Genomic DNA, 14988 nt, shown 5'->3' on the forward strand with positions numbered 1-14988 from the left:
CAAAGCAACTTATTCACAGAAATATACCTCATGAGAAACTAAAACAATAATACCAACAAGAAGAAAGATTAATTTGCAATTGAATCTCAAACAAGCAAACTCATACCTTGTAATGCATTTACATATCTATAAAATTTGGAAATGTGAAAGAAATTTGACATCTACTAACTACTTTCACAGATTTAAATTACCAAAAAAAAGTTCAGGCAATCGAAATTAATACAAAACCCACCATTGTTCTGGATCTTAAAAAAAAATGAAAAGCCTCGAAAAGCAAGCTATATTTCTATTCTTAACACATACAAAAACGAAAGAGGGCAAAGATGAAGAGGAACCTAGATCAAGAATCATAGTAATAGACACAAAAACATGAATAAACTAGGGAATTGAGGAAGGTTAGAAAGGTACCACCAGAAATCTTCGACGGTGTCGAAGGTGTAGACCTTGCGGAGAGAGGTGCCCCACGCCACACCTTGTTTGAGTTTGGACTAGTTGTCGAACTAGAAGGTCCAAATCCGAGATTCGAAGCTTACGGATGAGTGATTGGAGGCCGAGAAAGTGATTGGAGGCCGAGAAAGTAAGGGGGAAAATGAAAACCTAACCCTAAAACGTCTGAGGTGAAGGCTGGGTTTTTTTTTTTTTTTTTGTGGGGGGGGGGTGGGGAAGGGCTGAGTTGAGTTTGGGTATATTGTTATTGGGTTAAATGGGATTCAATAGGCTTTTAGTTAAAACCCAATTATCACTGGGTCTAATTGGATTGATGCCCATTTAACCCAACTAATAATTGGGTAGGTTTGGATTTAATTAGAATGGGTGGGTTTAGGCGGGCAAATGGGTTTGGGCTTATTTTGCCACCCCTACATCAGACCCAGAATCAAAATTAATTAACTGTACATAGAATCCCATCTAGAAATGTCCTCTAATTTCATAACTGGAGCATTGCTTTTACTTAGATATTTGTTGATTATAAAATAAAGAAGACGAAGTCTCATCACATTGCCAATGCCATGGTAAAGTAAATAAGTAGAGAAAAGAAAAAGGCAAAAAAGGGAAACCTGGTTGAATTGAAGAACATCGAAATTGAAGCGAAGTCGATCTCCTTTATCACAACAAATATCAAGAGGAACAGCAAGAATGGTGGGGCTTGCAGGAATGAGAATGTCTCTGTTGTTAAACTCATCCACCACTACCAACCTTTGAGTCCCTTAGGAAAACTTCAGCCTAAAATCACTCGTTAAATTGAACCCTTTACCACATACAGAGCAGACCTTGTAGCATAAATTGGTGTGGTTTATGGGTAACACTGTGCACACTAGTGTTGTCGGTTTCTCACCTTCCATTGCTTCTTTTACCCAATTGCATTTGCCATGGTTAAATATTTTTTTATGTGTAAAATCATTTTTGTAATTAAAAAAAAATGCCACATCATTTAAAAAAAATGACAGGTAATTATTCTGTTAGCCACATAAGCAATACTACTAATGAAAGTTAATAGAATGACTTATATTGCTCATTCTGAAAACTTAAGGGACCAAATGCGCTTACTTGAAATTTGAGGGACTAATTGCTCACACATGGTAAACTTGAGAGACCAACAATATAGTTTTGCCTTCCTTTTTTTTTTTTTTGAAGGATGTCAAATTCAAACTTCAAAGTTTAGAGTATTGATTTTGGTATTTTACTATTTTTAAGTTTAACGTGTGTTTTCCATTAGTAAATTAACAGCACACCAACTAATTTATTAATTTGACATAGGTGTAAAGTTTAAGTAGTAAATTGGTTTAAATAAAAATTGAGGGGGTTGTAATGGCCACTATATTAAAATTCAAGGGGTGTGCGAGTATTATTCCCTATCTTTGTGGGTAGTTCAATTTTTATTTATATTTTACGGGTCCAGCTCCCATCTTGTACTTTTAAAATAAAATTAAAAATACAAATTGTTTTACATAATTTTATACACAACCTAAAAAATAACTTAAAATCGTGATTTGAAGTCACAATCTTCAAGTGCAATAAGTTTTACCCTTACTTATTATTACAAATTGTACGACCAATGTTAGATAGGTCTTAGTCATCCAATGCCCTTTTTCCAACTTTCTATTACCTTTGCACAGGTAGGGATGAAATTTTTTACTTTCTTACTAGCCAAGTGAGAAAGCGGACTGTGTGAATCTGAAGAATCAAAGAAACTACAGTAATCACAGAAACACCAGGTAATTTCGGAAGCTACCGGCCATTCCGGCCTATTTGATTGTATTAATTCCGGGTAGATCAGATGGATTCATTAATGCTTCTATTAGATTTTTTTTTTCGGCAATGAGAGGTTTGAAAACATAATATAATATATTAAAAGATAATAAAATGATTGCAAATAGAATCAAAAACTAAATTGAGGAACTAAATACTCGCATTAATAAAAGAATGTACAAAAAGCATCGCAAAATTGAAATACTTATTTTCTTTTTGTGGTACAAACACCCTCCTCTACCAACTATATATAGACTTTCCAAATTAATCACAAAAGAATTTTTGTTGAGATTTTTTTTTTTTTTTTTTTTTGGGGGTGGGCAAAAGTGGAGCACAAAACAGAAATGTTGGGTGTATACTTGTGAGTAATGTCTTACATTGAATAATAATGAAAATAGTGAATGATTTTTTTTTCTTAGTTAGTATAACAAAAAAAAAAAAAAAAAGTGATCAAATAATGAAAATATCTTTTGAGAAACCAAAGCAAAATGAACTAGGAGATCAAATTAATTTATTTTAAAAAAAAAAATCTTTGGTTAGAAACCAATCTCAGTTATAAGATTAATATTAGTACAATTATAAAATTGATGAGGTACAATATCAGTAGGCCGTTTGCTCCAAACATGATAGTGAATCAACAACCTGAAAAGAGAAAAAAAGACTATCAGAGTAAACCGGTGTGTTGTTGGCTAAGGACCCTCCAACGGTGAAGTCAGTATTTCTCTCAAGAACTCAAGTATGAGAAGTGGTTAAATAGTTGTGCATACCCTTATTTGGTGAGGTTTGGTCCTTTATATAGAGAACTTGGAGTTAGTCTACTTGTTAGGTTCCACTAATTTAGTGAGAGATGTGAGGACTTAGTGAGAAGAGTGAAACAAATTTTGGGGAATTCACCCCATGTCTTGGAATAATTGATCATGGTATAACTGTCTCTTTGGCTTGTAAAAACATTAAGAATTTACAAGTGTTTATCCACCGTCCATGAGCTCGTCTTAGACAACATGTCTTCTTCCTGGACGAACCCGTTTCTTTTGTTGCTTCTGCTTTGTTTCTCTCTGGATGATTCTAACCTTGGACGACCTTTTTGTTTTTGGACGACTCCTATGAACGATGATTCTCGTTTTGGTTGCCCATCAACAATCATACCATATATCAATCATAATTTGAATTCTCTAATTAATTAATTATATAAAATTGCTGAAAACTAATATAGCTATAGTTAAATTTTAAGTTTTTAACTATAATTAGAATATATTAGTTAAGCATGGCTAATTTAAAGTCCAACAAGTCCATGCAACTCAGGAGTTAATTTTTCACAGAAAAATCAGCCCTGGAAATTTAAATATTTTTTAGACTTTTTATTAATATTAAACCGACCCAAAACGTTTAATAAATTCCAAAGAGAGAGAGAGAGAGAGAAATGTTTTTCGGAAAAAAAAAAAAAAAAATCCAAGAGATCAGAAATTTACCCCAAGGCACAAATTGAAATCGGATAGTAAAATAGTCAAAATACAAACAAAAATCAAACTAGACTACGTACACACGAATTTAGGTGATTCAATAATTAACCTACAGATGCTCACCAACATTGGTAAAATGGAATTCTAGACAATTCAGTCTTTGATCTAGACCCACTAAGATGAGACTTAAGAAGATTGTATATTGTTAAAGTTGTTGTGTGATTATGCGTGATGATTAAATGATAAGTGAAAGCATGTAAGAAAATATTAAGCACTTGTGTAACAAAGAACCCAATGGAGAGTTTATATACTAGAGAATACTTGACTAATTCTTTGCTAACCATAAACTAATCTAAAGTTAATATATTTGTTTTCTAAGTACGTATGGTTACAATTAATTTGGGTTACTTGGGCCATAATATATCTACCATATATTATGGGTTGGTGTTGGAGTTTTGTGGGTTTTGGTTTGGATCGTTGGTACTAGGTTTGTTGTGGGGGTGGTTGGTGGCGTATGGACACAAAGAAGAGATGTTATGAAGATGTTGCTGTGGGTTTAACATGTTTGTGAGTTTTCTGATACCGGTGGTTGCTCGTTGCTGGTTATGGGTTTGTAGGTTTTGCTGATGGTCAGTGGTTAGTGGTCGGTGGATTCCATTCAATTAATCTTTTTTTTTTCCCCTGTTTATTTACTAGAAAGTTTGTGTTCTTCAATGTTTTCTTCTTCTTTGAATCAGAGAAAGAGAAGAAAGAAACTCAGGGAAAGGGATTAGAGAGAAAAGAGAGGTCTGAAAGATAGAGTCTAGAACTAAAATAAGTAACAATGTTACAAGACGTTTGGGTTTAGGGACTGAGATGGTCAGTTTTTAAATATTCTAGACTTGATTGACCCTAGCCCAAATTTCATGGTATGTTAGCGAAATTTAACTTAAAAAATAAATTAAAACTTTGATATGTGATTGACTAATTTAGGTGTTTTGGATGAAGAATCCAATATATGAAACATGTACAACCAAAGAAAAAAATTTCAATTTCAATCCAAGGGAAGCCTGAACTCTAATAGAACAAAATTTCGAAGTCTTATAATTTCCACTGATCGTCAAGTACACACGTTTTCAATTTCAAGTTTCATCCCGCGACTCTGACTTGTCTTTGCTTCCTTTAATTTGCTAGGAAGGTTTGTACAAAATTTCTTTCCTGCCATATTTCGTAATTTTTTTTTATCAATTACGACACAGTTCATTACATAATGATACAATAATAATAAGAAAATCAAATCTAAACTGGCTAAATCCATTCGTCATTTCATTAATTACCACTCTTTTTACAATGATAGGAAAAGAAATTTACGAATTAAATTACACATTTCATTACCACTCTTTTACTTTGTTACAGATAATCTTTGCAAAATGCAACCAAAATACAAATGATATTTGATATCGCTCCGAATCAGTAAGGTGGATGGCCTGGCTTCGGTGGGCTATCGAAACGGTTGATGGCCTGCAAGAAAGGAAACGCAATCAAAGAGGAGACCGGAGAAGACCGGTCGAACCCCCTCCGATGGAGAAGTTAGTTTCGTAGAGAAGGAAGTTCCAAGTATTTTGGAAAATTGTCTGAGTGAAAATCTTACCTCTGTCGGGTTCAGACCGGTCCCTTATATAGGGAGCCTGAGACGGTTACTTGTCCAATAACCGTCCCAGGATTTGTGGAAACCAACAACTCCGGAGTTAACTACCTCAACGGATATAAAACTGTAACCGCTAATGGAAGTTAACTTATTCGAAGGGTTTGTTGAGATAGTTGCGGGTTTAGTCGAAAGTCTAAGTGTTGAGCTTCCGTCCGTCTGGCGTAGGACGGTTTAGTCGTCCAAGGATATCCAACGATTGCTCATGGACGAACCTAATGGACGATCATGTCTTTCATGGAAGACAGTTTATGGAGTGGTGCTATTATTCATGGACGTTTCTTCTTCTTCTGGATAAACTCTGGGATCAACCTGCGTTGTAGGCTCTAGACGAGCCATTTGGACGAGCTGGAGATGGATTATTTTCCGCTTCTCTATCAGTTGCCCCTTTGTTCAAAGGGTCGTCCAGGACATTGTCGTGATTTCAACAAAATTTCGCTTTTTCGTACGCCACGTGTCACGAAACTGTTGGTTGGCCAGTCGCGTCGATCTCGTTTCCCAAAGGGATCGCCACGTGTCAATCTCTGAGTGGTGAGTGTCGTTTCGTTGACCCTGTTGCTGGGGCCTATAAATAGCGCATTCTCTTTCATGCCCCTCACTTTTTTCCTCATTCTCTCTTCTGCCAACTCGTCCAAGATTTTCGTCTAGCTCTCGTCCTAGTTTCATCAGGTATTTCCTCTTTCTTTTTTTCTTTTTAGGCTCTCATTTTAAGTCCTCTACATTTCAACCATGCCTTCATCTTCTAGTCTAGAGAGAGAGATAGACGACTACCAGGACGGTTCTTCTGAGAGTGACGGTAGTGTAGATAGTTCATCCTGTAGTGACTCCTCAGATGAGCATTACTCGTCTGGGGTTCCTGGCATTCCCTTAGAGGAATTTCAGGAACAACGACGTAGGGCGGCTTCTAGATCTGGGGCTAGTTTGTCCAGACAGCCATCAAGTCCTCCTCAAGACGAGGAAGAGGACGAAGATGTAATCTATAGTTGTGCCCCAGAGGTAGCATCCACCTTAGACGGTGCTAAGTTAAAAACTCTTGTAGATAGATACCAAATCCCTAAAGAGCTTAACCCTCGTCTACCCCAGCCTGGAGAATGGTGTTGTTCCCCTTCCTCTGGCTTAGGGGTATACGCTTCTTACCTATTAGCTGGCCTTAGGTTTCCCTTAAACTCTTTCTGCAGAGACCTCTTCCAAAGGTTGGGTATTGGGCCAAACCAGCTCAACCCCAATGGTTGGAGGACGATAGTTGCCATGCAAGTATTATGGCGTGAGGCATTGGAAGGGAACCGTCCAATTACAGTGGACGAGTTCCTTTACTGTTATAAGCCCTCAGAGATCAAAAAATCTGCTGGGTTCTACCAGTTCTCGTCCAGAGGTTCATATTACAGTTTAATAACGGGCCGTAGTTCGTCTGACCGGCTTTGGAAAAAAGAATTTTTTATTATTTCTGGAAATTGGGCTGGGGACCCAGCTGATGTGGGTATTCCCCTCTTCCCTCCTTTTACCAGCCCTCTAGGTCGTCTTCGTCCTAAGGGTATGTTTTTCTTTCCATTTTATCTTGTTTGTCCTTCAAAAATTTTTATCTGTCACTCGTCTAACCCTTTATCTTGGTGATGCAGCTGTCGTTCGTCCACGTTTGGATAAGTTTTTCTTGGATCAGATAGAAGTGGTTCGCACTTTTCCAGGAAGGACTTTCCACGACTTGCTTACTTTTACTCGTCTAGCAACTTGGGGACTCGGTCCAACTCCTACTGCTGAGAACTTAAGTCACGAGGAGCTCACTCGTCGAAGTAAGTGATCGTCCACTGTTTCAGCTCTCCTTTCCCCTCTTTTTTTTTTATCTTATTATATATGTTTTTTTTTTATATTAAATTTCCTCATCATAGGAATAAGCACGATGAGGGAAAACAAAGAGAGAACAGTGGCTAGCGGGGACGAGGATGTTGCTGCCCCTACTGCTAAAGTGGCTTCCGTCCAGGCTGGGAAGAGGAAGTCTAAATCAATCTCGAGTACTGTGGATCTGGACGACCTCCCCAGTCGTCGTGGCCACAAAAAACAAAAACCAAGGACTTCCCTTCCAAAGGTTCCCAAGTTTGTTCCACCAACAGTGAACTTGGACGAGCCTGTGGTGGACGTGGAGCCCGTCCAAACGGTTCATCCTGTTCCGTCTGATCCTCCCCCTGCTCCTAAAACTTCTCACAAGCCTGACCCGTCTGAGTCCTCTGATCGTCCCTCTAATTTGGTTCTGGACGAGGGTTATGCATGGAGGACGTTCAAAGGGATCGTCACTGATCATGAGGTTAACGAATGTTACAACATGTCAGTGAAGAAGTTTGAGCGTTCTGGCATCCATGACCTTTTCAAGGTAAGTTTCTTCCTCGTCCTTGTGTGTAGACATTTAATTTTGAATGAAATGTCTAACTCCTTTTCGTCCAAATGCAGGCTATGTCAAAGTTTTATACAGCGACCTGCCAGGCCAAGGAGCTTGCTTCAGAGGCCAAGACAGCCAAGGATAAGGCTAAGGAGCTGGGCCATGAGGTTTTGCTCAAGAAGGGGGAGGTCATTAGGTTGACAGAGGATTTTAATCGTCTGCTGGGAAGCGAGACGAAGTTGAAGAACGAAGTGGAGGAGCTCAAAGCTGACAACTTAGAGAAGGATACCCGCATCGTCCATCTCGAGGGACAAGTTTCAGAGCTTACCTCGTCCTTGGAGAAGGCACGTGAGGAAGCAATTGCTGCCTTTAAGAAGTCTGACGAGTATAAGAATCGTCTAGACAGTCATTATGCAGCTGGGTATGAAGACTTCCGTGCTGATGCCAAAGAGGCGTATCCTGATTTGGACTTCAACTCGTTCAAGCTTCCTCTTGCTACAGAGAGTTTTGTGTTGCAGACGAGTTCCGAGGACGTCAACATCATGGACGATGCTAACACTGAAGTCATTCAGGACGACCCCAAGACGAGCTTGCCCAAGTGAAATCTATTTCCTTAGAAAATTTACTTTTATTTGCCTTTTCATAGAAGTGCCTGTTGTTTTGGGCTTTTTACTTCTTTTTCTTTTTTAAAGTTCATGCAAGTACAATCATCTCGTCCAGGATTATGGACGAGTTTTATATACATTTTCATATTCAAAACTGAAGGGGTTTTTGGCCGTTGATCGTCCACCCTTTGAATTTCATGAAAGAAATGAATACTTCTATTTTTACTTCCATTGTGTTTGAATATACACGTTTTCCTGCTTTACGTATGAAATTTTTATTTTCATATCAGCAGTGTGGTTCGTCCATCTAGGAATTCAGTTCACCTCGTTTGGGCATGTGGGTGAATTTTATTACATCACCAAGATAAAGTAAATTGATTTCTTTTGGCTAGATTTTTCATCATTCCAAAATTATGGACGATCATTTTGTCGTCCTTGATGATTAGACTTTTTAGCGTTTTCTCGTCCTATGTAATGGATTGTTAAGCTAGTTTTGAAGTCTTTGCTCGTCCGTGTCTCGGACGAACACTTTTGGGAATTCACCTCGTCTTGAGGTCTAGACGAGTATGCCCTTTTCATCTCGTCCCATGTTCTGGACGGATGAAACTTTGCTTTATTTTTAGCTTGGGTTTCATCTCGTCCTATGTTCTGGACGGATGGACCTTAGTTTCATTTTCAGGTTAGGTTTCATCTCGTCCTATGTTCTGGACGGATGGACCTTAGCTTAATTTTCAGTTTAGGTTTCATCTCGTCCAGGATTATGGACGGATGTACCTTTTCATCTTTCCTTTGGAGGAAGGCTTATGGACGATATATCCTTGCGTCCAAGGATTTCATTCGTCCCTGCTTGCTTTCTTTTTGCGGATCAATTTGAATGAATATTTAAGGATTCCAATAATATACTTGAAAACAATATATATATATTTGAAAATCCAAACTTATGTAAACATTTGTCCACAAGCATGGCACATGCTCATGAGCTAGTGCCTTATTGAATTAAAAATACAAGCCAACTCATCCATGAATAGCACAAAAGTGAAAACACTAATGTACTTTCTAGGGGATTATTAAAATACTTAAAAACACTTGATAGTAGTAAACACTTCTGCTTGTCCAGATATCTCGTCCAAGGACACTGGTGAAGAGTCAGCACTTATTGATGGTACTTCCTGAGGTGCTCAACATTCCAAGGGTGTTCCAGCCTCCGCCCATCCAAAGCTTCCAAATAGTAGGATCCTTGCCTTTTGCAGTTGATAACCCTATAAGGTCCTTCCCAATTTGGGCCAAGTTTCCCGTAGGCCGGGTTTCTTGTTGCCAAGGTAACCCTCTTCAAGACGAGATCCCCGATGTTGAAACGCCTAGGCTTCACCATAGCGTCATATTGTCTTGCCATGAGATTTTTGTACCTTGCTGTCCTCTGTTCTGCATCCATCCTGACCTCGTCCATAAGGTCAAGGTTAAGACGGAGCTGTTCCTCGTTTTCTTCAGTTTGATACTTCCTCACCCTGTGGCTCGTCATGTGTACTTCTGCTGGTATAACTGCCTCGCTTCCGTAGGCTAGTTTAAAAGGAGTTTCTCCTGTTGGAGTTCTCGCTGTCGTTCTATAAGCCCATAAAACACCTGGTAATTCATCCGGCCATATTCCCTTTGCCCCTTCGAGCCGAGTCTTGATGATCTTCAACAAGGATCGGTTCGCTACTTCTGCCTGGCCATTGGCCTGTGGGTGGGAAGGTGAGGAGTAATGGTTCTTCATTCCAAGCTGTTCACAAAATTCCCTGAAAGGTGTGTTGTCAAACTGTCGTCCATTGTCAGACACTAGTACTCTAGGTACTCCGAATCTGCATACAATGTTCTTCCAGACGAAGTTCTTGACATTCTGCTGCGTAATTTTGGCTAAGGGTTCGGCTTCCACCCATTTTGTGAAGTAATCTATTCCCACCACCAGAAACTTCATTTGCCGAGTTCCAGTCGGAAAGGGCCCCAAAATGTCTAGTCCCCATTGCGCGAAAGGCCAAGGGGCCATCATTGGCGTGAGATATTCTGCTGGTTGTCTGGGAATATTGCTGAAGCGTTGACATTGATCACATACTTTGACATATGCTTTAGCATCAGCTTGGATGGTTGGCCAATAGAATCCGCTACGGATGACTTTATGGACGAGTGATCTGGCTCCCGAATGGTTCCCGCATGCTCCTTCGTGAACCTCCCTCAACATGTAATTTGCTTCGTCCGGAGCCAAACATCTTAAGAGAGGCTGGGAAAAACCTCTCTTGTATAACACCTCGTCCATAAGCACATACCTGGCTGACTTGACCCTGAGCTTCCTAGCTTCGTCCTTCTCTTCTGGAAGCCTTCCGTCCTTTAAGTAGGACACTATTGGGGTCATCCAATTTCCTTCTCCCTCTATCTGCATCAGTTCTGGAAGGTCTATACTTGGCATGTAGTGTACATCATCCATATCGTCCAACGCCTCATTCGCAGATGCTTCCTTCGCCAGAGTATCTGCCTCCACATTCTCTTCCCTTGGGATTTGAACAAAATCTGCTTTTTTGAATTTCTTCACAAGGCGTACTACCTTCCTTAGATATTTCTTCATTCTGTCTTCCTTGGCTTCACATGTTCCATTGACTTGGCCTATGACCAGTTGAGAGTCTCCCAGGACAAGTATTGAGTCTGCTTCTACAGATTTGGCCAGTTCCAACCCCTTTAAAAGGGCTTCATACTCCACTTCATTGTTAGTAGTCTGGTATTGCAGACGGGCCTTGTATTTCAATTTGTCCCCTTCTGGCGACTGCAAAACAACTCCTATTCCTCCAGCATATAATGTAGATGATCCATCTACATGGACGACCCATTTGTTGTTGTACTCTCCTTCCCCCAGGTCTTCGTAACTTGGAGTGAACTCTGCGATGAAATCTGCTAGGGCTTGAGCCTTTATTGCATTTCTCGGTTGGTACCGAATGTCGAATTCACTAAGTTCAACTGCCCACTGAATCAGTCGTCCTGCGGCTTCCAGCTTGTTCATTGCCTTCTTAAGCGGATGGTCCGTCATGACATTGATGACATGAACTTGGAAGTAATGTCTTAACTTCCTAGAAGCCGTTATCAGTGCAAAAGCCAATTTCTCCATGAGCGGATATCTTCCCTCTGCTCCTCTGAGTGCCCGGCTAGTGTAGTACACCGGTTTTTGTATTTTCCCCTCTTCTCTGATTAAAGCTGAACTTACGGCGTGTGGGGACACCGCTAAGTATAAGTACAGTTCTTCTCCTTGCACGGATGGACTTAATAATGGGGCAGTTGTGAGATAGTCCTTCAGGTCTTGGAAGGCCCTTTGGCATTCGTCCGTCCACTCAAATGCCTTCCTGAGGACTTTAAAGAAAGGTAAACACTTATCTGTGGCTTTCGAAACAAACCTGTTCAAAGCGGCAACTCGTCCTGTGAGGGATTGGACTTCCTTGATATTCTTCGGTGGCTCCATGTTCAATATAGCCTGGATCTTGTCCGGATTTGCCTCAATTCCTCTTTGCGAGACCATGAACCCCAGAAACTTTCCCGACGATACTCCGAATGCACACTTGCTTGGGTTCAACTTCATCTTATATCGCCGAAGTGTTTCAAAGGTTTCCTGTAGGTCGTCTAGATGGCTTCCCTCGTCTATGCTCTTCACAAGCATGTCGTCGACATAAACCTCCACATTCCGTCCTATTTGTGGACGAAACATATGATTCACTAACCTTTGATAAGTTGCCCCTGCGTTCTTCAAGCCGAAGGGCATCACTTTGTAGCAAAACAAGCCTTGGCTGGTAATGAAGGAAGTTTTTTCCTGATCGGCTTCATCCATCTTGATCTGATTATATCCTGAGAAGGCATCCATGAAGCTCAGCAACTGATGGCCAGCAGTAGAGTCCACCAATTGATCAATGCGTGGCAGAGGATAACTATCCTTGGGACATGCTTTGTTCAAGTCAGTGAAGTCTACACACATTCTCCACTTTCCATTAGCTTTCTTCACCATCACCACATTGGCTAACCAATCCGGGTAATAGACTTCCTTAATGAACTTTGCCGTGGTCAATTTTTGAACCTCTTCCTTGATTGCCTTGTCCCTCTCGGGAGCGAATACCCTCTTCTTCTGACGGATGGGCTTAAAAAAGGGGTATACATTCAATCGATGAGTGATCACACTTGAGTCGATTCCTGGCATGTCGTCGTGACTCCATGCAAAAACGTCGATACTTTTTCTTAGGAACTGGATGAGGTCTTCTCTTGCCTTCTCCTTCATACCTATTCCAATTCTGGTAAATTTCTCAGGATCATCTTCTTGCAAAAGAACATCTTCCAACACTTCCGTGGGCTCTGCAATAACTCTTCTTTCCTCGATGCTCATTGTCTGCACTTGTTCGTCCAAAGCCATCATGGCTAAGTAGCATTCTTTAGCTGCCAACTGATCTCCTTGTGCTTGTCCTATCCCGTACTCCGTAGGGAATTTGACTGATAGATGGTAGGTCGAGGTTATCGCCTTCCAACTATTAAGAGTGGGTCTTCCAATGATGGCATTGTATGAAGAAGTACAGTCTACCACGAGGAAATTGACTTCCTTGGTTATCTGTTGCGGGTATGACCCTACCACAACTGGTAATGTAATGGTACCCACGGGCTGCACCTTCATTCCTCCAAATCCTATCAGCGGCGAGCATACTGGACGAAGTTGATCTCGTCCAAGCCTCATCTGTTGGAAGGCGGGGTAGTACAATATGTCTGCTGAACTTCCATTGTCAACTAACACTCTTCTGGTTGTATAATCTGCAATGAGCAGTGTAATGACGATCGCATCGTCATGCGGGTGATGGATCCTCTCAGCATCTTCATCGGTGAAGGAAATGGTTGGCTCGTCCATTGATCTCGTCCTTGGTGTTCGTCCAGAGAGCTGGACATTTTGTACCACTTTGAGATACGTCTTCTTCGACTTGGAAGATTGCCCCATCGGGTTCCCTCCAACGATAATCCTTATCTCTCCTAGTGGGGGCCGGGATGATTCCTCTATTTTGCCTTTCAGCTTCTCATCTGTACGATCCCTTCCAACGAAGTGCTTCAACTTTCCTTGCCTGATAAGGTTCTCAATTTGCTGTTTTAGGTCATAACACTCATCCGTGTCATGCCCATGGTCCCTGTGAAAGCGACAATATTTGTTCTTATTGCGCTTGTTGGGATCCCCTTTCATCTTCTCTGGCCATTTTAAAGAAGGATCGTCTTTGATTTGCATGAGCACCTGATTAAGTGGAGCGTTCAGGGGCGTATAGTTCTGGCTTCTTCCCAAGGGACCTGTCTTCCTACCATCTCGTTCCTTCCTATCTTCCGTCCGTCCCTTCTTTGGACGAGGGGCTTGTTCTGAGTGTCGAGCTGGGTGCGCTTCCATCCTCTCAGCTCTTTTCCTCTTCTTGGCTATGATTGCATCTTCTGCATTCATGAAGTTCTGAGCCGAATGGACGAGCTCGGCCATGGTTTGAGGCTCCTTCTCGTATAGGTTGTGGATAAATAAATCCGAATTAATCCCGTTGTGGAAGGCTGCTAGTAGAAGCTTGTCGTCCACCTCGTCCACACTAAGGGCTTCTCTGTTGAAGCGAGTGATGAATGACCGCAGGCTTTCGTTCTCCCCTTGTTCTATGGTCAGTAAGCTGGACGAAGAGCTCTTGTGCCTCTGTCCCCCGATGAAATTGTTAACAAACAATTTGCTTGACTCTTCGAAAGAACTTACGGAACTTGGAGGGATTTTACTGAACCAAACTCGTGCCGGGCCTTTAAGGGTAGTAGGGAAGGCTCGACACATGATTTCATCAGGGACCCCTTGAAGGTGCATTGTTGTCTTGAATGTTGCAATGTGATCAAAGGGGTCACGTGTCCCATCATACGAGTCCAGGGAAGGTAGTTTGAACTTTGATGGTAGAGGGTGGCCATTGATGGAAGCCGTAAAAGGAGAGTCAGTCCTGTGGACCAAATCCTCTATAGGATTCGTTCTCCTCATGTTCTCCTTCATCTCCTCCATGACTTTCTTCATTTGGTCCATCTCCTCTTTTAAGTGTGGCACTGTCCGTGAGGTGGTGCCTTTAAACTGACTTCCAATCTCAGTATTCTGTGTGTCACCATGGCCTTGTGTCTGCCCTGCGTGTTCCTCACGTGTCTGTCTCCTCTGAGTGATCTCCATCCTTAACTCCTGGTTTTGGCGAGTCAATTCCGCCATTGCAGCCGCCATGGATTGCATATTCTGAACGGATGACGTCTGCATGACTGGTGCAGATTGGCGATCACGCTGGGGATCACTTGAAGCGCCTCTGCTTCCCTGACGGCCAGGGCTAGTAGCCCTCGACCTGGTCCTGACCATCCTAACCCTTTGTCGCGGAAAAGAAAGTCGCAAAACAACCTTCGATCCCCACAGACGGCGCCAACTGATATCGCTCTGAATCAGTAAGGTGGATGGCCTGGCTTCGGTGGGCTATCGAAACGGTTGATGGCCTGCAAGGAAGGAAACGCAATCAAAGAGGAGACCGGAGAAGACCGGTCGAACCCCCTCCGATGGAGAAGTTAGTTTCGTAGAGAAGGAAGTTCCAAGTATTTTGGAAAATTGTC

At 41.4% G+C, this 14988-nt stretch overlaps 1 protein-coding gene across 1 annotated transcript; it reads right to left on the reverse strand.

Moving 5' to 3' along the window:
* Nucleotides 1-10127: 10127 nt before the first annotated feature.
* LOC115989899 lies at nucleotides 10128-14743 on the reverse strand. Its single transcript, XM_031113773.1, has 5 exons — nucleotides 13853-14743; nucleotides 12377-13633; nucleotides 10940-12250; nucleotides 10211-10771; nucleotides 10128-10139 (listed from the first exon to the last, which is right to left on the reverse strand). The coding sequence occupies exons 1-5, from the start codon at nucleotides 14741-14743 to the stop codon at nucleotides 10128-10130; spliced, it is 4032 nt and encodes a 1343-aa protein (XP_030969633.1).
* Nucleotides 14744-14988: the final 245 nt, after the last annotated feature.

The sequence above is a fragment of the Quercus lobata genome, chromosome 5 (genome assembly GCF_001633185.2).
Source record: "Quercus lobata isolate SW786 chromosome 5, ValleyOak3.0 Primary Assembly, whole genome shotgun sequence".
In the NCBI taxonomy this organism is placed as follows: domain Eukaryota; kingdom Viridiplantae; phylum Streptophyta; class Magnoliopsida; order Fagales; family Fagaceae; genus Quercus; species Quercus lobata.

What these genes read in the sequence shown, in the direction of transcription:
- LOC115989899 (XM_031113773.1), bottom strand. Translation starts at nt 14,743, where the DNA reads ATGGTCAGGACCAGGTCGAGGGCTACTAGCCCTGGCCGTCAGGGAAGC. An exon ending in CTCAAACCATGGCCGAGCTC is followed by an intron (nt 13,634 to 13,852) that starts GTCCATTCGGCT and finishes CCACTTAATCAG; the next exon opens with GTGCTCATGCAAATCAAAGA. An exon ending in TGAAGAAATATCTAAGGAAG is followed by an intron (nt 10,772 to 10,939) that starts GTAGTACGCCTT and finishes GAACTGATGCAG; the next exon opens with ATAGAGGGAGAAGGAAATTG.